Source organism: Pan paniscus, chromosome 1, assembly GCF_029289425.2.
Source record: "Pan paniscus chromosome 1, NHGRI_mPanPan1-v2.0_pri, whole genome shotgun sequence".
Classification (NCBI taxonomy): domain Eukaryota; kingdom Metazoa; phylum Chordata; class Mammalia; order Primates; family Hominidae; genus Pan; species Pan paniscus.
The window spans coordinates 131,770,050-131,792,878 of record NC_073249.2 but is presented as its reverse complement, the minus strand read 5'-3'; the positions used below and the strand labels follow the sequence as shown (position 1 = coordinate 131,792,878).

At 40.8% G+C, this 22,829-nt stretch overlaps 1 protein-coding gene across 10 annotated transcripts; it reads left to right on the top strand.

Moving 5' to 3' along the window:
- Positions 1-806: 806 nt before the first annotated feature.
- On the top strand, positions 807-18,547 carry RWDD3 (RWD domain containing 3). Of its 10 annotated transcripts, XM_055115802.3 has the most exons (6): positions 3,067-3,214; positions 3,837-4,574; positions 8,700-8,832; positions 13,146-13,633; positions 15,456-15,571; positions 15,670-18,547. In XM_055115802.3, exons 3-6 carry the CDS (start codon positions 8,793-8,795, stop codon positions 15,782-15,784), a joined length of 759 nt encoding a protein of 252 aa, XP_054971777.1. In that variant the 5' UTR covers positions 3,067-3,214; positions 3,837-4,574; positions 8,700-8,792; the 3' UTR covers positions 15,785-18,547. The 10 variants fall into 10 exon arrangements, with proteins under 10 accessions (XP_008958779.1, XP_008958782.1, XP_034787582.1 ...); XM_008960535.5 differs by lacking the exon at positions 3,837-4,574 and having other exon boundaries at positions 3,058-3,214; positions 13,146-13,586; positions 15,670-15,692; XM_008960530.5 differs by lacking the exon at positions 3,837-4,574 and having other exon boundaries at positions 3,059-3,214.
- Positions 18,548-22,829: the final 4,282 nt, after the last annotated feature.

The following is a 22,829-nucleotide window of genomic DNA, read 5'->3' as shown; positions in this document are numbered from 1 at the left end:
TTTAAGTCCTCTTTTGGTTGTTTTGGTGGTTCGTGAAAGTACTTTTACCTTTCTCAGTTTTGATTTGATATTTTTTCTTATCACACTCCACTCCAGTATTAGGATCCTCACCTTTTTTTGACATAACACTTAACTCTCCTAATACTCTTGAAATTGTGCATTCTCATTTCTATGCTCATGTGAGTTTTGACTTAAGATTTCAAACTCAGAGTTGAGTAAGTCTACATACTACTCATGAGAAAGTGAGTAGAACTGTTTCCCCCCAAAATGAAAAGAACTATCTTCTGGGTTATTGGTTTTAACTGAAGGTGAAAGGTTTTAAACCTTTTCCCCTTATGGTCTTGGGGAAGCAACTATTTAGAAAATTTGCTTGTAAAAATAATACTTCTAAAAATAATAATTGTTCTAGCAAATCATACACCTTTGTGTGTGCAAGGGTGAGAAGGGAGAGATAGAGATGGAGGTAGACAATGCTCTAACTGTAGACATTCATCCTACATTTAAATATTTTGAATTTTCAGTAGCCTGTGAATACGAGGAAACTTATTACATTAAGGTAGACTTTAGAGATTTGACATGTAGCTGATATTTTCACAGTGCAAGAAATATCAAGCTGACATTACGCAGTCTCTGAGATGATTATTTCCAAATGTCAGAGTGCAGAAACTTATTCATGGGACTTCAGTGCCTTAGGATAGTGTCAATTTAAAAGACATTCACATTGACTTCTTTTTTATTTAAACATGCTAAATGAGGTATGAAAAGCAGATTAAGAAATCAACTGAGAAAGGAAGAGCAAAGAAGAAACCTATTGACAAGAAAAATTTAAATAATAGATTGATGTACTCTTTAATCAATTTTCATGGACCTCTTGCTGACAGCGGGCTTTAGCAACTGCCTCCTAATCCTTCCTACAGCTGTAATTTTGCTCTTCATGTTATTTCACTCATCTCACTTATAGTGAATTTGGAAAATTAAAAATAAGTAAAAACTATTTGAATATTTTATAGATTTTTTTTTGCTCTTGAGACGGAGTCTCGCTTGGTTGCCTAGGCTGGAGTGGTGCAAAGGTGCGATCTCGGCTCACTGCAACCTCCGCCTCCCGGGTTCAAGCGATTCTCCTGCCTCAGCCTCCCGAGTAGCTGGGATGATAGGTGCTTGCCACCACGCCCAGCTAAATTTTGTATTTTTAGTAGAGACAGCATTTCACCATGTTGGTCAGGCTGGTCCCGAACTCCTGACCTCAGGTGATCCACCCGCCTCGGCCTCCCAAAGTGCTGGGCTTACAGGCATGAGCCACTGCGCCCAGCCTATTTTATAGATTATTTTCAATAAATAAGTCAAAAACCAAATTGTTTGACTTTTAATAGTAACACTGGATTTCGAATTAAAATAACTTAGTAATATTTTAAATTAAAAACGTATTCTTTTGTTCAATCTCTTTAGCAGTTAATTATGAACCTACTGAACTGCTGGAACGTCTGTTATTTTGGAAATAAAGGAGTTTTTTTTTTTCTTTAAGCCAATTGGCCATATCAGAGATAACTGCGTTTAAATAAGCCTTCATCTTCCCAATTATGTGCTCCTAATTACTCGGGGTCACTGAAATCCCATGGCATCTTCTGAAAAGCATTTTCCCTGCAGTCCATCTTGTTAGGGTTCCTTTCTGTTCCGGGAAGCCAGTATCTTTTCCTTTATCAGATTCCTTTTTTACCAACAGCGGGAATGGTAATGGTGAATGGATGCAGGGTTTTAAAATCAGCCAACTTTGTTCTGACTTCCGTAGGTCAGTGACTGGAGTCACTGCCTAACAACCTAAATTCCCAGATTTATCTCATGAAATGTGATTTCTCATACAAACAAAAGTTGTGAGAACTCCATGAGCAAGACCAGCTGCTTGTGGGGACTGCCAAATTTTAAACTGTTATTTGAACAGCAAAAAGACCAGGCAAACATCCGAGAGACAGACCTAACTGCAGATAAGTCTTGTAATCTTGTTCACTATAATCAAAACAGAATGGATTGCTTATTCTGTTACCCTATTGGTATTGCTCACATTTTAAAATTTAGGTGCTGGGCTCAAGAATGATAATTTTATTATTAAGCTTCAAGAGTCACATTGTATTGTATGCATTGAATATCACGAAATCGAAAACACTGAAAAGCTAGCGTTTACATTCTTGGATCATACCCCCAAAGGCCAAGGATTCCCACTGGCCGCTTGCAGCAGGGCTGTCTCCTGTGAAGGCAAGAGACAAACGAGGAGCGTTATGACACTTTGCTCCCAGGACTTTGGCGCACAGTTCCCATGAGTCCAGGTCCGTCCAGTCAACATCCTGAAGCCAGGACTGGCAGGTCCTGACCCTCCCTTTTTGCACCCGTAAGGGGAAGGGCCCGGGAATCTGGACCTTGTCTAGAGTCCCGGCGCCAGTACCAGTTCGGAGGGCATCCTGGAGGTTGTTACTAACCCGAGCCTCTTCCGGGCTTCCCAGACACCAGGGTTGCTAACAGCTCCACGGGGGCGAAGAATTTTGTTTATTTTGTTAACTGTGGTTATCTCCAACACTCAGTTCAAACCTGAGCCGGGCAAAGTCTCACCTTGTCTCCTGGTCACTTCCCTGCTTGTTTGTTTCTTCCTAACTCCCAAGTGTCTTTCGCCCAGTTCATCCCCACCTCAGCAGCCCAAGGCTCGGCGGGGACGGTCGGGGTTCGAAGCCTGCAGCTAAACTTAGAGGGTTCAGGCTTTGCTGGGAGGCCTCTCTGTGCTCAGAAGAGCCGGGGGTAAGCTGGGCGGTCGCCTTGGGTGCAGACAGAGGCGCAGGGCCTCGGCCTCCAAGAAAATTCCCAAACCGAGAGGCTGAGCTTCGCGTCTGTAGTTACTGAGCAGGAGCTTCTGGGCGGAACTTCTAAGGGCCCCGTCCGCCCCGTCTATCCTGGCCCTCGCCCCGACTCACCTCGCCCACGTCCCGTTTCGCTTCGCCCCAGCTCCGTCTCGCCCCGCCCCCCTCCCGCCCGGTTGCGGAGGCGCGGGGCGCCCCCGGGTGGCCGCGGGCAGTGCTGCTCCTGGCCGGTGGAGGCGGCGGCTGCGGCAGCGGAAGGGGAAGCGCTGAGGCGGTGGGGCCCACAGCCATGGCGGAATCTGTGCAGGAGGAGCTCTCGGTCCTGGCCGCGATTTTCTGCAGGCCCCACGAGTGGGAGGTGCTGAGCCGCTCAGGTGACTACCCCCGCGCGGGAGGGACAGGGCGCCCTCAGGGGCCACCCGCGTTCGCTTTGCGTCTCCTCCCCACCACGGAGCCTGGGCACCCCGCCTGGGCCCACGTATGGGGACCGGGTTAGTTGAATGATGGAATGACACGCCCGGAGGCCGGAGTGGTGTCGCAGCGGGCGGGAGTGTGAGGCGACCCCAGAAACACTAAGAGAGCGGCGCGGCCCACTGGGGCCTCTGCCGCCGGTCCCGCTCCCGGAGCCGGGGGCCCCTGCGTGCGCACCCCCAGGCCCTCCCCCAGCCTCCCACCCCTCAGATCTCACCCTATAAAGAAGCCTGTGCTGACGCCCCCTCGTTGTTCTGTGTCCTTCCTAAGCACTATGCCCTAGGCCCCCCCGAGAGCACTCCCCGGTTCTAACTCTACACGGGTATTTGTACGTCTTAAGTTGCAGGAGGGCAGGGTCTGTTTGGTAATAACTCCAGGCACCTGGAACGGTGCCGGCCAGGCACATGGTAGGTAGTAGGTAAATGTTTGTTGACTGAACTTTTTAATTTATCCAGTGCTCAACCTCAACTTTATCTGCATTCTATTTCCAAGTTGATTGCTTTTCTGATACTTTTTTTTTTTTAGGTGGAGTCTCGCTCTGTTGCCCTGGCTGGAGTGCAGTGGATCCATCTGGACTCACTGCAGCCTCCGTCTCCCGAGTAGCTGGGATCACAGGCGCGTGCCACCATGCCTGGCTGAATTTTATTTATTTTATTTTATTTATTTTTTATTTTTTAAGACAAGAGTCTCGCTTTGTCGCCTAGGCTGGAGTGCAGTGGCGCGATCTCGGGTCACTGCAACCTCCGCCTCCCGAGTTCACGCCATTCTCCTGCCTCAGCCTCCCGAGTAGCTGGGACTACAGGCGCCCACCACCACGCCCGGCTAATTTTTTGTATTTTTTTTTTTAGTAGAGACCGGGTTTCACCGTGTTAGCCAGTATGGTCTGGATCTCCTGACCTCGTGGTCCGCCCGCCTCGGCCTCCGAAAGTGCTGGGATTACAGGCGTGAGCCACCGCGCCCGGCCTTTTTTTTTTTTTTTTTTTTTTTTTTTGAGACAGAGTCTCGTTCTGTCCCCCAGGCTGGAGTGCAGTGGCGTGATCTCGGCTCACTGCAAGCTCCACCTCCTGGGTTCACACCATTCTCCTGCCTCAGCCTCCCGAGTAGCTGGGACTACAGTCGCCTGCCACCATGACTGGCTAATTTTTTGTATTTTTAGTAGAGACGGGGTTTCACCATGTTGGCCAGGCTGGTCTCAATCTCCTGACCTCGTGATCCGCGCGTCTCGGCCTCCCAAGGTGCTGGGATTACAGGCGTGAGCCACAGGTGCCTGGCCTTCTGATACTTTTTTTTAAACAAGCTCTTGAGGGCTTTATTAGTCATTTAGCCCACATTTATTGAATCCCTGCTGCCTACAGACTTTGTCAGGGTTTCAGAGACACCGCTACCCATGGCCTCTAGGAGCTTACAGTGTAGAGAGGTTCTTTTGACTATTTTTTGATGATAGGTGAAACTTACTGTCCCTGTATGTGGCTTCTGTTGAATAAAAAAAAAAGAAAAAACACTGCCATGTATGAGAAAGTGACTCAGTTTTCACTTAGCTTTCAGATACATTATGTACATGTTTGGGGCATGAGATTTATCGTTCTAATGTTATATCGTAGTTACCCTTAAAATTGGCTTTCTGACCATAAATTGGTTAACCTTTAAGAAGGTAGTCTAGGCCTGGCACGTGGCTCATGCCTGTAATCCCAGCACTTTGGGAGGCCGAGGCGGGCAGATCACCTGAGGTCAGGAGTTCGAGACCAGCCTGGCCAACATGGCGAAACCCCATCTCTACTAAAAATACAAAAATTAGCTGGGCATGGTGGCACACGCCTGTGATCCTTGCTACTCGGGAGGCTGAGGCAGGAGAATCACTTGAACCCGGGAGGCGGAGGTTGCAGTGAGCCAAGATCTCACCATTGCACTGCAGCCTGGGTAACAAGAGTGAAACTCTGTCTCAGAAAAAAAAAAAAAAAAAGTAGTCTAAAAATGGGCTGGATGTTGTGAGAAAACCATTTAAGATTAAGATCCTTCATGATATCCATTGGGTGTGTTATTCACTGAAGGACAGGGAGTTGACTTCCATTTATTCCTTCTTGCATTCATCCACTCACATCCACTCATTGGGCACTGTTATGTTCCAGGCACTATGCACCTATTAGTGTAATGGAGTTGCTTTCTTTTTAGTGCCCAGCCTGACTTGTATCTTTTGAAACAATTGTTTAAAATCCATATGAAGGGGTTTACTCACTCTTAGTGTTTTCTTGTCATCCCTCTTCTGATTGGATAATTCTTCACCATCTCCCTCTCTGTCTCCACTGTTCTTTTTATTGATAATTACTTCTGCCTGAGGCAGCTATTTGAAGAGATCATCAGTTTTCCTAAATTCCTTTATTATGGCTCAGTTGGGAATATCCTGGAAAAATGAACCTGCAATTTCCCATCACACCTTAAAGAACTGGTAATGGTCTGGGTCATTAGTACACAGCTGAGCATAAAACACTGCTGAAGGGTCAGAGAAAACCCAAAAATGTAAGCATAGAAAGAAAACAGTTTCTTAATCTTGAGAACACTGTGAACCCTTTATCTGCTGTTAAATTGAGCATGACTTTCAAGCCATGCCTCCTAATTAGTTTAATTCCATGTTCTGGCATCAATAAGTAATTGAATTATAAAAGAATTCAGTGTAACAACTTAGGACATTTTGTTGCTGAGAGGTAGAATAATTCAGTGATTGAAATGGGGATGTTTGATGTTCACAACTGGGAATTAAGGGTAAGGTAAAGGCCTTTTTTTTTTCCCCCATGATTTTCGTAACATCTTTTTACAAAGTAAGGACTTCTTTAACAGACCACAGTAAACATGCAGCAGACTGCTGGCTACCACTCACCATCACTGTCAGTTTGGGTTGGAGGATACACACTTGATACCAGAACACTCTAAACACCAGTTCTTTTCTGGCCTCCCCCAAATAAGGTTCTCCCTTTTGCCACTGGAATCAGGAGAATGTTGCAGAGGAATTGCATTCCTGGTAACAAGATAACCCAGCAAGACTCAGACTGCTAACCCAAGAATCAACTATTAAGGCCATAAGATTGAAGAAGCTAAATAATTGGATTCCATTTAGCTGGACTAATTTTATGCTGAGAATTTCAGGGGATTTTATCTGCCTTTTGATCTCTTTACAATGGTTATAGTAAGCTTCTAGTAAGAGGCATAACCATCTCTTAGGGGTGCAAATTAAGTAAGTCCCTACACTCCCATCTACAAGGGAGGGCTGTGGATAGACCACATTAGGGATATTCTGTTTTTCTGTATGCATTGTAGTCAGTCCAGGTGCCAGATTTGATGGGGTGACCTGCCATGTACGTGATACTTGAAATGCATCTTACTTGATGAGGGGTACTATTGGTCTTACTTCACAGAGAAGATAACTGATACTCAGACTGGTTAAATAACCACCAGGCTCCAGGTGTATGGGCCTTTGCACTGCATCATGCTCCTTAATAGAGAGATGGGGCTGTTGCATCAGGAAAATAGTTCTTGGAAAGCAAGGAAATACTTGTCCAGAGAGAGCGATAATGAGCACCCAGAGAAAAGATATGAGTGTGAGCCAACTTATGTTCAGAACAATCCCAAAGGGGAGTGTTTGTGCATGTATGTGTGGATCTATGAGAGGCGTGAGATTGGTATTGTATCACCATTTTCCTGATGAGGAAATTGAGTGACACAGATTATGTGGCCATAGTCAATGTTCGTTATATGTGGGAGTTGTGCTTCTGGAAAGAATCTTACAGATAAAAAAGTTGTAAGATGGGAGAACCCAATATCATGTAATAGGTTTTCACAGAAGCTGCAGAGTGAATTTTTGTATTTTAGCAACACTAATGTTCAAATTAGTTTGGGCCTTCTTATAAAATGAATCATGACTGTCACACATTGACCCCTCTAAATCTGCTCAGCTCGGTTTTATGCTGATTGTCAGTATTGAGCTGACTTCTATAAAACCGATGAGATTGCTACTTTTAGCTTCATTTATTTTTAGTTTTTTTTTTTTTCTTCTGAAGCTACATTGAAACTTATGTAAAAATCCAACTGAAGCATAAAACAAGCACTGGTGTATGCTTGCCTGGGAGCTGCCTGGGAGCAAGAGGAGACAGTCTTGTCTTACCAAGTATGAGAGGGTGCTGGAGGTTTCTTGGTGGTTTTCTTCAAAGTTGTATGTTGAGGATATATAACAATTGCAAAGAAAAAAAAAACACAAGTGTAGGGAAGGTCAGATGTATATGGTATGTAAACAATTTCTTAATGGGCTCTTAGTGAATCCTGAAAAACCCATTCTCTTAAATTTTACCTTTTTTAAAAAATGTCTTCTGTTATTTGACTGCATTTATAGAGTTTCTGTTGTGTGTTGTATTTTATTAAGTAGAATGAAACCTTAAAAATAGCATTAGTGTGAATTTGGAGTTCTAAAAGTTTAGTTTCTCTAGTTTGAATTTCTGTTTGGAATGTGTTTAGGAGCTTACTTTCTGATGTTTGTAAGGAAGCATAAGGTTTGAAACCTGTTTCAGTTTGTGTTTTAGGTATGAAAATGATACACTTACTATAAGACAGAATGATTTGGTTAGAAACAACAAGTAGTCAATTTGTATCAACTTGAACCAGAGGGCAAGACCCTTTTGGTAGGGTCTTTAGAATACATGAAAACACCCTTGGACTTATGGAGATTTTAGTTTTCTGGGGCAAGCCTTAAGTTTTCTAGGGCATAGATGTTTGTTGAGAATGATCAGTTTGTGAATTAAGCTTATTAACTAAGGTTCTGGGGGGCTAAGGAGGGGCAGAGATTAGTATTAGATTTAGAGCATAATTATTTTTCTGCTAATCACTGTTTCTAAGCTGTTAATAACCTTAAAGCAGATAGGGGCAACTTTGTTTTCTTTTTTATTATGGCAAAAAAAGAAAACAAAAAATCAGACTTACAGTGCATGTGTCATATGAAAAATTCTGAGGCAGAAAGGAGCCAGTTTAATTGCTTGTACAATGTCAAGCAGATGAGATATGGAAGAGTACAATACATACTTCTAGAGTTTTTGGGAGAAAATGAGTTTTTAAAAGTGTGTAATTTTATTGCCACATTAAATACCAGAAGAATGGAGTATGTTATTGGGCTTTTCAGTTTCTTGTAGAGATGACAGTATCATTTTGTATAATCTTATTTTGCAGCTACAGTGTATGTGTGGGTGGGCAGGGGGATTTACCAAGACCAATTAGGAAGAATGCTAATCCTTTCCAATTCTTAAAAGAACTAAGGCAGTTTTCTTCCGAACATATAACTAGTATGACGGTCACAGTTTTCTAAGGTGAAAGTCAGGAGTTTCACCCATTGCTATTCTGTTTGCTGACTAGGACCAGAAAATAACACAGAGAAAAATGAAAATTGGTAAGGACTGACATGGCCGGCTCAATAGCTTTTCAAGACTTTCCCCCTGGACTACCAACATGTTTCTTTCCTGTGGTTCCCTGCACCAGAGAGGAGCTGGTAGGTGTTTATATGGCACAGGTTGGAGAACACTGTGGGTCTCAGGGTTTTGATCAGAAAGGGATTCTTCAAAGTTTGCAGCACAGCATCTTGCTTCAGTGCGGATACATTGCCTTCTTTTGTAGTAAAATCTCTGTCTCCTCCTTATAAGGACCCTTGTGATTACATTCAGGGCTCACCTGGGTAATCCAGGATAATACCCCCTCTCGAAATCGTTAACTTAATCATGTCTGCAGAGGCCCTCTTGCCATGTGAGGGAGCGTATTCACAGCTTCTGGGGAACAGAATGTACACATCTTTGGGCCCATTATTTACCACAGGTACCAGGGATTTCTGCACCTGTGAGATCCGTGATTACAAGCTACTAGCACAATTCCAAGAGCTGTATGACTGTACAATTTAAAAGTTTTTTGTATCCCCCCATTTTGGTTGTTGTTTAAAAAGAAAATCAAGATATTTCAGTGCTGGAAAAAATGTTAATTTAGTTTAACCACAATAATTCTGGGCATGAAAATACCATAAAATAAGTTTGAAATACCATGGAAGTCATTAGGTGGGACTTAGGGAGGAACTGTGGAACTGGACAAAATTTTAGTAGACAGAAAGTTAAGGGCCTTCTTGGAGATAGTGGGAGCAAGAGGCAGAGATGGGACACCCAAGACTGAGGACATGGTATAAAATGGGTAGTTGAAGCAAAAAGTGAGGAGAGAGGAAGTCAGAGTGGTAGGCTGGCCCTAGGCGTTGCATGGAGGAATTTGTGATTCATTTCAGTCTGGGAGAGTGGTATTGGGATAATTTGGTGTGGGGAGAGGCAGGTGGCGAGGAGACCACTATTGCAGAAGCCAGAGAAAGGCCTGAATTAGGAGGGTGGAAGGGAGAGAAATTCTGGAGGACTTGTGGGATTTGGCAGTTGAATGCTAAGTATGAAAGAAGGAGGGAAAAAAAAAGTTGAAGGCAGCTTTAAGATTTTATGCCTAGGCTAGGTGTGGTGGCTTACACCTGTAATCCCAGCACTTTGGGAGGCCGAGGCGGGTGGATCACCTGAGGTCAAGAGTTTGAGACCAGCTTGAACACTGCTGTGAGCCATGATCACCCTGCTGCACTCTAGCATGGGTGACAGAGTGAGACTCAATCTCAAAAAGCAAACAAAAACAAAAAACAAGCACAAGACCAGTGATAGGGTTTCCTGTGGAAGGGAGGAAGACACTTCTTTCTCAGATAAAACAGTGAAAAAGGGCAAGATGATTTAAAAAAAAAGTATAATCAAGTGGCCCAGCAGTTCCTAGGCAGCAATGACAACTGCAGTTCCTTGGTCACTGACACACTTCCATGGATTCAGCCAGTAAGGAGACAGTGAACCCAGATGGATTTGGACAGTTACTGCTTAATGCACAGCAGGCAGCATTAGCTTCATGTTCACATTGATTCTCCTTGTCCCCCAAGTTCAATGGGGTGATGTGGAGGTAGGCTGAGGTGCATACTGTGCACTCAGTGGGTCTTTGTTATAGCTGAGGGGCAGTGAGCTTAGGAACCCTCCGGTCTTATGAGGGGGCTGCTAGTGATCCTGCTCAATCTTTGTCCTGAAGGAATATGTTACCTTATATTGCTTAGGAAACAAATCTGCCCCCTGACCTGGAGGGATAAACTCTAGCTTCCAAGGCTGTCGGTTATGCAAATGTCCTTGAACAAAGATATTAATGCCCTTTGCTCAGAAGGCATTCAGAAATGCCAGATTGTGGGCATCCAACCCGCAGACACTGACCTAGTGATGGATGAGAGACGTACACTGACACAGACATTTTGCTTGTCAGTGTGGCTAAAGGGGTTCTGCTCCTGAATCTGCAGTGTAGGCCATGATAAGCCGGTGAAGTTCACATTTATTTAGTACAGATTAAATGACAAGGGTCATGAGTAAACACCACTAGAAGGTAATTAACATTGCCACCCCTCCCCACCCCCCCCCCAGGGGAGAGCAGTCATGCACCCACAGATAATCAAAGGTTGCTCTTAGGACCACATGAGCAAACAAGCTATTTAGGTAAACTCTCCCACATTCCCTTGTTATTTGCTCTTTTGCTATCAACTCAAGGTAAAGAGGATTAGGCTGCTTTCAGCCAAATCTTTTACTGAAGCTATGCACCACCACCCCCCAGCCTTCCAAGAAGGTTTGTGACTATTTCCTATAACTATCTTTACAATTTTTCCTCTGCAGTTTTTCCCACCACCCTGACTGAACTCCCACACCAGATCCCTGGAGAATTATCTACCAACACAGACATTTATGTTTATATAAATTATATGTACATGTATATGTACGCATATTTATGAATAAAGAAATGTTTAGGTGTAGAAGAGAAGTCAAGGAAGATCACTTGGGATATATCCCTGCTCTCGTGTTCTGAAACACTGGATTGAGTCAACATGATGGGATCTGTGTCTTACCTGTCATTTTCCCTCAGAGACTAGTACAGTGCCTTGAGCTTAGTAGGTGTTCAGTGAATGCTTGTTCAATGATGAATGATTGAAGATCTTTAAAAGTTCTCCTCCCTCTTGAAGAGAGAATGTCAACTCCCTAGATGATTATTAGAAAGTTTATTCAGCCTAAATGGTTGTGTGTTGTCTGCAGTTCTATTTGTAATGTCTGTTTTACATATTGAAATGTACTATTTTAACATAGGCAGCCTACTTTAACAATAAAGTATTTTTTTTTAAAAGGGTAAGTAGTTAGGCCGGGTGCAGTGGCTCATGCCTGTAATCCCAGCACTTTGGGAGGCCAAGGTGGGCGGTTCACCCGAGGTCAGGAGTTTGAGACCAGCCTGGCTAACATGGAGAAACCCTGTCTCTACTAAAAATACAAAAATTAGCTGGGCATGGTGGCATATGACTGTAATCCCAGCTACTCGGGAGGCTGAGGCAGGAGAATTGCTTGAACCTGGGAGGCGGAGGTTGCAGTGAGCCGAGATCATGCCACTGCACTCCAGCCTGGGCGACAGAGTGAGACTGTGTCTCAAAAAAAAAAAGAAAAAAAAAAAGAATAAGTAACTAGATAGAAGAAGAAGGGTTTTGAGAAACATGATGGGTTTTGGAGGAATGTACAAAGTTAGATTTGGAAAATTTTTCTTATGAAATACACATATAAATTATATCATTTTAATATGGTCTTCGTAACGGTTAACTGTCTATGTTTCCAGATGATGTCCTAAAATAGTCATTCCTTGCAGCTGGTACTGAAGAGTGTATGAAAGAAAAACTCTGTAACAGATGTGTCTGGTCCTGTATGAATCAATGTCTGTAGCAATGGCTTTTATATATGTGGAATCAGAAGGCTCAGGAAACAATTTTAATGTTCTGTTAGGTTCTTTAAAATGGGAATACATTCAGGTCTCAGTTGTTGAGGCTGTTGAGCAGCAATCCAGGTATGAAAATGGGAAAGATTTGACTGCTTCTCTCATGCAGGGGAATAAAGCAAAGGCACGTGCAGAGGGAAGTAGGGGTAGAGAGAGGCAAGTTAGCTTCAGAGAGATTTATTTGCACCCAGTTCTGTTCTACTCAGCCTGACGTTTTATCATCTTTTTGAAAAGTGGCGTGAAGTGGTGTGGAACACATCAGAGGGTGAAGCCGAGCAAATCTGAAAGAGAGCAGAGGATTTCATATGATATCCTATGTGTGCTTTCCCCTTCCTTCTTAGGAGCTGGAAGAGGCAGAGTTGATGTCCACTCAATTTCAGTTCATCTTGCCACCTTCATATTACACTGATACTAATATATTTGAAATAAGAAGAGAACATTCCAGGCAGTTACTGTGTCACATGCAGTCATCAGTTTCTCTGCAACCCTACAACCACAGGGGATTCCATTGTTTGCTTTGACTTGGACTTCTCATAAAATGACTTTCGTTGGATTTAGTGTACAATTTTTAAGTTAATTACTGATTTTGTATATACGTGGTATTGTATCTTTGAAAGCTCATATGAGTTTATTAGGGATTTTCAGAATTATCAACTAAATCTGGCTAGAAAAAAAATTATCTGATGAAAAACCTTTCTGGTAACTTAATAAAAATGGGGTGATAGCAAGTGTAAATGCCAGTTAAATCCTGGGTGCTGGTGTGTGTGAATACATGAATACATGTGTATGGTTGAAGGAAATAATTTGTAAATCATAGCTTTCCTAGTATTACGTGTCCCTTCATAAAATAGCTCAGAGTTTTCTCATGAAAAATAAATTGACATTTGAGACAAAAGTTTGAACTTGCTGGTGTTCCATTCAAATTGAATAATGTACAGCTAATGATTATTTTTGGATGCCTTCCAGAGACAGATGGGACCGTGTTCAGAATTCACACAAAAGCTGAAGGATTTATGGATGCGGATATACCTCTGGAATTGGTGTTCCATTTGCCAGTCAATTATCCTTCATGTCTACCTGGTATCTCGATTAACTCTGAACAGTTGACCAGGGCCCAGTGTGTGACTGTGAAAGAGAAGTTACTTGAGCAAGCAGAGAGCCTTTTGTTGGAGCCTATGGTTCATGAGCTTGTTCTCTGGATTCAGCAGAATCTCAGGCATATCCTCAGCCAACCAGAAACTGGCAGTGGCAGTGAAAAGTGTACTTTTTCAACAAGCACGACCATGGATGATGGATTGTGGATAACTCTTTTGCATTTAGATCACATGAGAGCAAAGACTAAATATGTCAAAACTGTGGAGAAGTGGGCTTCAGATTTAAGGCTGACAGGAAGACTGATGTTCATGGGTAAAATAATACTGATTTTACTACAGGGAGACAGAAACAACCTCAAGGTGCCAAAAAGTTAAATGTTGAGTATGAATCTGGCTATTTTCTGCTTTAAATGGTGTGTCTTTAAGTGTGTTTTATAACAATGGGATAGATTAATTATTAAGATGTTTCTGCTTTCATTATTACAATCTTAATGGATCTTCCTTTTCTTTTTAAAGAATGTCTGACTGCTAATTACAAGTACAAACTTGCAAAGCTTGAAGAATAAGATTACATTTTAAAAATCATGTCACTTAATAAAGTGGCAGGTTATTTTAAAAGCTCTGTGGCACATGAGTGTTTGTTTCTGTAATTAGCTATGAGCTTGAATTTTATAAATGTGCACTAAAAGTTTGTGCATATTAATATTTCTTCCCATAGTTAGGCACAGCAAGGTGTGTATTTGTGGATAGTCTGCAAGATTTGTAACTTTCTGGCTGTTAAAAATACATTCTGACACTTTAATTTGGTATCTATAATACCTGGAAAGAGGAGCTTGTCTGTTATAACCAAGATATCATGTTAGTAGAAGTAGAATCATTAGGGCTGTCAACTTGTCACCTCCTACATAACTTTTGCTTTCCACCTGACTTGTCTCAGCAGTTGCTTTCAAAATCATAATCTTCTTCAGATTTTTCAAGTTCTTATTCTAAACTCATCTAACCTGTTTTAGGTGGGACAAGATGAGGAAAACTGTTTTTTATATTTTAAATATTAGAAGAGCTACAAATCAATAGGTTTTATACTTTCAGATAGGTTAGGTCATGAATAATTACATTTGAATTTATTTAAGACAAATTTAGTGTGAACAGCCTATAATCTTAAAGATTTGTAGAATAATGACTTAGTTTTTTCATGATGGGCTCTTACCACAAAACTGCTTTGGCATTTGGTTAACCAGACTCATGCTGGGTTAAAGTATATAGATATAACAGTAATTCAGATTTAATGCATATCTTGGATTGGGACTGACTGAGGAACCTCTTGTTTTAAAGTGATTTGTAGTATATCTATAACGTTTGATCCTTTTGGGTAAAATAGTAGCTGACAAAAAATAAATACAAATTAATTTTCATGCTCATCTTTACCTGAAAGGCTCAGATTTCTCTTTAAGCCAGCTCAGGAATATTAGGCTAAACACAGCTGTTTTGCAGATGTTCTTACTCAGATTGAAACATCAATTAATTAACAGGTATCTATTCATATTTACTAGAACCCTGCTAATGTAGAGAAATAATACTTTTTTAGGAGATCTTTTTTCAGTTCTCTCTAAAAAGTCATTTTAGATAAATTTCTCTTATATTTTTATAAGATTGTATACTAGGATTGAGGATGTATAGGTACATATTTATAGATGCTATCAATTTGGAATGGTAAGTACTGTGTGCCTGGTAATGTCATTTAGCTGCTGAATTTGTAATAGTAAGAACAGTGGCTTGTGCTCTCATGGTGCTATATCTAGGTACTCCTCTAGTGCTTTGCATGTATTATCTCATTTAATCAGTACAACTTCCCCATGAGGTAGATCCTGCTATTAATTCCATTTTATGGAAAAGGCAACTGAGCCACAGAGGATTTAAGTAACCAGCCCAGAGTAAGAACTAGTAGGCAGTTCAATCCAGATTTAAACTTGAGGAGTTGGATTATATTGTTCTTTACTCCTGTATCCACCACTACATTATTCTGCCAAGTATGTTAAAACAAGTATATAAAAATTCTTACTGCTTGATTTAAAAAGGGGGTATTTAAGCATGAAAATAAGCCTACAGGTTTATAGCTCCTTTAAAACTGGGACTTTGAGACTCAGAGTAAGATATGTATTTAATGTACTGATTTATTATTTAGGAGTACTTGATTCTTCAGAAAACCTCCAAAGTAGATGTGGACTCAAGTGGAAAGAAATGCAAAGAGAAAATGATTAGTGTACTGTTTGAAACAAAAGTACAGACAGAACACAAAAGGTATAATTTAGTACTATTGCAGATGGAAAAGCAACTGAATCGATAATTATACTCTGACAAATCTAGGCATATTCATGAGTTTCTTTTGTATAATGCAGGTTTCTGGCATTTGAAGTCAAAGAGTATTCAGCGTTGGATGAATTACAAAAGGAATTTGAAACTGCAGGACTTAAGAAGCTTTTCTCCGAATTTGTACTTGCTCTGGTAAAATGAAATGGAAGACAGGAATCTTTTAGTAAAATAGCAGTGTTTTTTGTTGTTTTTGCATTGGATTTGGGGAGTGGTTAATTGAAATAGTCAATTTTAAAGTTTTTCTGAAGCAAAATGATAGGCATCATTCTAACTTCAGGAACAAAAGCCAGTTCTGTTCTATGAAATATTAAACATAAGAAAACTTGTATATTCTAATGTTTGCCAGGAAAGGCTAGGTTCAGTAGATGAGACATTATTTAAAAGATAAATTTAAAAAGATGGTAAATGAACACTTGTTTTTATAGACAATATTTGTTTGGAACTATGTAATTTTCTGGCTAATTTTCTTGTAATTAAATGATTTTTTAAAAAAGATTTGTTTTCATGTTTACTTTTCTTATGTTTATATTTTTAGCATTTGATCGCCATTTTCCCCCATCCAGCTTATGTCTAATGTTTTAATAAATGTTAAGAAAAATATAACACTGATTTTTTTTAATGGAATTGCATAAATTGTTTAAATGCAAAGTTCTATAGAACAAGATTTATAGTTGCTTTTTGAGGGTGTTCTAGAATAGCATGATACTTGCTAGCCTTAGGACTAGAGATTTGATTCCAATTAAAATTCTTACTTGAAAAATTGAACTTCTTGTTTTATAAGAAGAGAAATGTTCATACAGAATGAACCTGGCTTGCAAGATCAAGGAAATTATATAAAAATACTATTTTTTATTTCTTACGAAATCTGTCAAAACATGGTGAAACATATTTATCATGACCTAATGAGAGAAGCCGTAAGATAAAACTTGTATTAAAATCTGTAATAAAAATGTAAGTAGACATTTGTATCTCGGAAAGGATATTTGTACACATGAAGCCACTTGGGCTGCTAAAATAAGGGGGTGAGTCATGGAAGAAAGGCCAAGTGAATCCCTTTGGCTGCCACCTATGAAGTATAGTGATATCATTATATAATTATAACTGATGGGGGAGGGAAGTGAGGAGAATGTGGCATGCTGAGCAGTGTTTCCTGACAGTAATGCTCTGTGATGATGTCAGTTCAATCTGATTGTCTTATTTTCAGGTACCTTTGTAATTTAATTATACCTATCTGTTGATTATTTTATGGGGTTTCTTTAATGAGGAGATGTTCAGTTTACTCTCATTCTAGTGTGTTGATTTTTTTTTTTTTTTTTTTGGAGAACTGGTAAATGTAGTTAGATTGTTCTGTGGCAACAGCATGTATAGCAAGGAGAAGCTACCCTTCTGGTATGCAGAACTGAGAAAATAGGCTTGAAAATTTGGGACTGCTCATTATTACCCCTTCATTTGATTTACTGTAGTTTCAGTGAAAATTAAAATAATGAAAAAGAATAGAGTTGAGAATATTGGCCATATGGTTGAGATGGATTGAGGGGATCATGATATAATAATATTTTACCTTGACTCTTCTCTGCAAAAATATATTCCTGCTTATGCTTTCTGGTGCCCTTTTAGCCTTTCATCTTCAAATCTGACTCTTTACAGAAGAGCTTGAATCAGATCAACTTGAATGTTTGCTGTAATGACTTTTTCCAAATTAATGATATTTTTATCTGCTAAAATTATTTTAAAAAATATTGGTTATTATTACTTTCTTAGATGTTTACATCTAAGTCTTTCACAGATACATACACATCAGAATAGAAAACTAAACCTTGACAGAGTTAGCGATTTATATAAATGTAATTTGACCTCTGGATAAAAGAAAATTTTAAATTATATACCAAAAAGCTATGAGTCTCTTTGGTATTTCTTTAGTATTAGAGGAAGAGACTCTTAATTATTTGCCTTTATATTTTTGCCTCAAACTCTGCTGCTTTCTTCAGCTTGAGATACTTATGAAAAGATAATTAAGACTTCTGCTTCAGTGATGGTGGACCAGCTTTTCACTGAAGAAAACTAAAAACAAAATATAAAACACATCCTCTTAAAATAATCAAAGTAAATAAGACAGTGAAAATTGCTGGGCTAAATCTTGGAGGGGAGAGGAATCCAGAGAAGTAAACCCAGCACTTAGGGCTATTTTTTCCTATGGGTACATTGGCCACCCTGCAATAGTTAGCTGAAGGGCCGAGTTCATTTTTGTCAGCTTGAAGATGTAGGGAGTAAATTTGGGGTCTGAAGGATAAAGTAGGTGGGGCCAAGAGCTAGGACTCCCAAAGGACTACACTGTGTTAATAAAGGTGAACTGTACATAAACCAATTGTCCTAGACTATAGGTGAGGTTTGAGAATTCTGGTGGGTCCAGAAAATCTTAAATCTTCAACTTGGATGATTCTAATACTCTCAAATCCTCTTCTTTGAAGAAAGCTAACATCCTCCTAAGGCCTCAGATTATATCTGTGAATAATTTTAAAATTCAGTATCTCGCAAATGATCAGAGGTAACTGGATACACGAAGAGACAAGATAGAAACAGCAGAAAAAATGCAATAGAAATCGGCTGGTTGTGGTTGCTCACATCTGTAATCCCAGGAACTTGGGAGGCTGAGGTGCGTAGATCGCTTGAGCTCAGGAGTTCGAAACCAGCTTGGGTAATGTGATGAAACACGTCTCTACAAAAAATACGTAAACTATTAGCTGGGTGTGGTGGCATGCACCTGTAATCCCAGCTACTCGGCAGGCTGAGGTGGGAGGATTGCTTGAGCTGGGGAGGTCGAGGTTGCAGTGAGCTGAGCTGAGATCGTGCCACTGCACTCCAGCCTGGGTGACAGAGTGAGACTCTATCTCAAAAAAAGAAAAATTCTGAAACTGAAAAATGTAAGAGTTCAAGGGATGGTTAATCAGTTAAGGTCCAGTTAGGAAATCAGAAACTAGGCATTTCAAACAGTAAATTTAAAACAGACTGATTACAAATTAAAAAGGCCGTAAGAGTTAAAAGGAGAGGGAGTGGGGCTGGATAAAAGAGAAGAAAAGGAGGAGGGTGAGACACTCAGAGTTTAGAAACTGCTAAGAGCCTACATTTGCTATTGCACTATTGGAGACGTTGTAATAGCCTATATCTGCTATTGCACTATTGGAGTCTGCTCAAATGCTGCCTAGACCAGAGCTAAAATTGCTAATAGGCACTGTCTCTGGTCTGTTTGAATCTGGAATCACTCCACCCCTGTTGCCGCTATACCAACTGCCAACAAGGATCACAGTGCTATCTGTGCTACCTTCTGATCTCCCAGAAGTGCCTTCTATTGACAAGCCTAACAGGAACCAAGCTGGCAAGGAAGTCTGGGGAAAGTAGATTGCAGAATTTCAGCCTCAGGAGAACAGAGCTGACTATAGAAGGATGACTGTGTGTGAAATGGGGAGAGGGCTGAGTGCCCACAGAAAATAACCAACCAGGACGCTTATTTTCAGCTATTAAGCATCCACACACACATCCTTCTACCCATATTTAAACTTCTATGCAGCAATAACAGTTTTATGCTTCTGTCTTTGTAGATTTAACTCTGTTCTTTATGAAACTCACCATTCCCTCAGAAAGGGGAGAAACAGCCCCACCAGTTACTACTGTTCTTATTGGTGTTAATTCTTCTAGTTTAGTCACAATCCCACCTAGATATTCTGTAGCTTGAAGATTAAACTGTAAAGTTCACTATCACTAGTATTAGTGGCATTCCTTGTACTCCTACGGCTTGAGAGGGGGAAGGAAAAAAATAGTTACTATATACAAAGATATTTAGAACAAGCAATGAAGCACATTTACATAACTACTTTGGTACTTGTTTCTGACTGGTCATGAAGCTGTAGTTGATATTTGTAACTTCTTCCTCTACTTAATTTTTCATTGCTCCTGGCCAGCACTTCAGCTGGCAAGTGTTCTTTACCTAGTAGGGTAGCTGAATCTTCATTCTGGATGGGTCTGAGTCTTTAGTAGTTGGGGTGCTTATTAATTTTCACTATTAAATAAGTCTTAAGAGGCAATCCAGAGATTCCCCTGGGGTCCTTGACCTCATTGTGTAGCAGCAACCCAATATCCATAATAATAATCTAGATCAGTCACCCCAGCCAATACAGGGGTCTCTTTCTTTGTTTTTTAGTTTAGTGTGATAAGAAACCTAATATATCTAGGCATCAGTCTCGATTTTCAATTCATTTGAACCATTTTATGTGCCTTGGTAGAAGCATTCTTTCCTTGTGAACTAAGACCTGTAAACTAGCATAGTCCAAGTTTACAGGGATGAGAATTAGAAATTCTGTGAGAGGGTTATTAAGTATACTACTGAGAGGAATCAGTCTTATTTTTATCCCTTGATTCCTGGACCCATGTATTCTGGCAATGGGAGAAATACAACTATGCTGATCACTGGTTCAAACTATATGCTACATTTTGTATAATAGCACTGAAGTCTCTCAGGGGCTTGTCTCCCACCAGGACAATAACTGAGTTTGTTTTTTTTTTTTTTTTTTTTTTTTTTTTAGACAGTCTCGCTTGCCACCCAGGCTGGAATGCAGTGGTGTGATCTCAGCTCACTGCAACCTCCACTTCCTGGGTTCAAGTGATTCTCATGCCTCAGCCTCCTGAGTAGCTGGGATTACAGATGCATGTCACCATACCCAGCTATTTTTTTGTATTTTTAGTAGAGATGGGGTTTCACTATGTTGTTCAGGCTGGTCTCGAACTCCTGACCTCAAGTGATCTGCCTGCCTCAGCCTCCCAAAGTGCTGCGATTATAGACGTGAGCCACCACACCCAGCATAACTGAGTCTTAACAGGTCATTATATTATTCTACCAAGCCAGCCACTTCTGGATGATTAGGTACATGGAAAGTCCTATTAATTTCATCCATTGCTACATTTATTTTGTTGTGAAATGAGTTTCTGATTCAGAAGTTATATTGTGAGGGATATCATGTCTATAGGATCATAGTTGGTTGTATAATAGGAAGGGACTTCAGATTCATATCCAGAAGTATCAGTTTAGTAAGGACAATTTGCTGGCCCTTCCATTAGGGAAGGGGTCCAATGTAATTAATCAGCCACCAGGTAGCTGGTGTTTTTTAGGAGGGGAGGCCTTTTTCGTGGCTTACTATGGGTCTTTGTTTTTAGCAGGTTAGGTACTCAGCAGGTTAGCAAGATCACCCTTGGTGAGGGGAATTTCATGTTGTTGAATCCATGAATAACCTCCGTCCCTGCTGCCGTATTTACTTTGTACCTGAGCCCACTAAGCAAGCACTGGCGTGCTAGGGAAAGAGGCTGACTAACATCCACTGGAGGATTCAACTCATCTATTTGATTAATGGAGGCCTTCTCTGCGGTGGTTGCCCTTTGAAAAACATCACATGGGAAACAAATATCCTCACATTTTGTGCTCAGCCTGAGAACTCCATTCCTATACCTCTGTCCCAGATCTCCTTTTCATTAGTCCTTTTATTTTGTTCTTCAAAGTCTGTGACCTCCTGGTCAACCTGTTAGCTGCTGCTCATGAAATACTGTCAATCTATACCTCAGGGCATCTCTTTACCTAGAGAAGGTACACAATCAGAATTACTGCTCAAAGTTCTACCCACTGCGTAAGTTTCTCTTGACTTCTATCTTTCAGAGACACTCCACATTTGAGTCAAAATTGCTAAAGTGAAGAATATTGTGAAGAACCACCCATAAATCAGGCCTGAAATATTTCTTCCGTGGTTACCAAGTTATCGGAACTCCCCACAAGATCCTCAGTGTGGACTGAGAAAGAGGAAGCTGTGCAGAAGGAGTAGCTACTATAGATAACTGAGCCACTTGATCATGCAGCTTAGTTGTACCTTTGGGACCCACTTGTGCCTGATCTCATATATATTACTTCATCTGCACATGCCCAACGTTACAATTTCATGAATAAAGTAATTCCCAGTTCGTGATATGTAGCTCCATGTTCAATTGATGTCTCATGGTCAATTGTTCAATTTTATCTAAGACCCAGTACCAAGCTAGGAGCTCTTTTTTGAAAGAGGGGGCCAGGCGCCATGGCTCACACCTGTAATCCCAGCACTTTGGGAGGCCGAGGCAGGTGGATCACGAGGTCAGGAAATCGAGACCATCCTGGCTAACATGGTGAAACCCCGTCTCTACTAAAAATACAAAAAATTAATTGGGAGTGGTGGTGGGTGCCTGTAGTCCCAGCTACTTGGGAGACTGAGCCAGGAGAATGGCTTGAACCCAAGAGGCGGAGCTTGTAGTGAGCCGAGATCGCACCACTGTACTCCAGCCTGGGCAACAGAGTGAGACTGTCTCAAAAAAAAAAAAAAAAAAAAAAAAAGGATAATTATTTGCAGAAGAGGGCATGGCTTTGATTAAAATCTTAAGGCTCTGTTGGGCTTGTGAGTTCTCTAATATAGCATCATTATTGGCCATAACTATTGAGCACCATTGGATCTTAAGGATCATAAAGCCTAAGTAGCAGGGCAGTTTCATCACAGTCTGGATGTGTAGCCTATTATTTTGCTCTGGGCCCCACTCAAAACAGGCAACTCCAAGAATTAGTCAGTACATAGGTCGGAGTATACATTCAAACATGGGATATATTGCCACTAAAATCCAAAGATACCTAGGAAACATCATACCTTAATGGTAGGAGTACAAGGTACGGTAAGTAACCTTTCACATTGGAATATTCCAGGATGTACCTTAAAACACTAGATCCCTAAAAACTTCACTTAGGTAATTGGCTTCTAAATTTTCTTGGAGTTTATCTCCCTCCCTCTGATAAGTGTCTTCTAAGGCATTTAGGGTGTTTGCTACATTATTTTCACCAGGTTCAATCAGCATGTTTGGTGAGATGTTAAAATGAATGAAGTCCTTGAATACTGGTTTATGACACAGATTCAGAAAGTTGATAGAGTCCTAAAGTAAGATACAGTCCTAAAGTGGAAGTTTGTGGCTGTGGTTGCTTCCAGTGGCCTTTGCAAATTAATATAGAGTAAAAAGCATTTGCCAAATCAAGAGCTAGATATCAAGTACCCAGAGGTATGTTGATTTGCTTCAGTATAAGACTACATTTGGAAGAACAGCTGTAATTAGAGCCACCAGCTATTTAAATTTGATA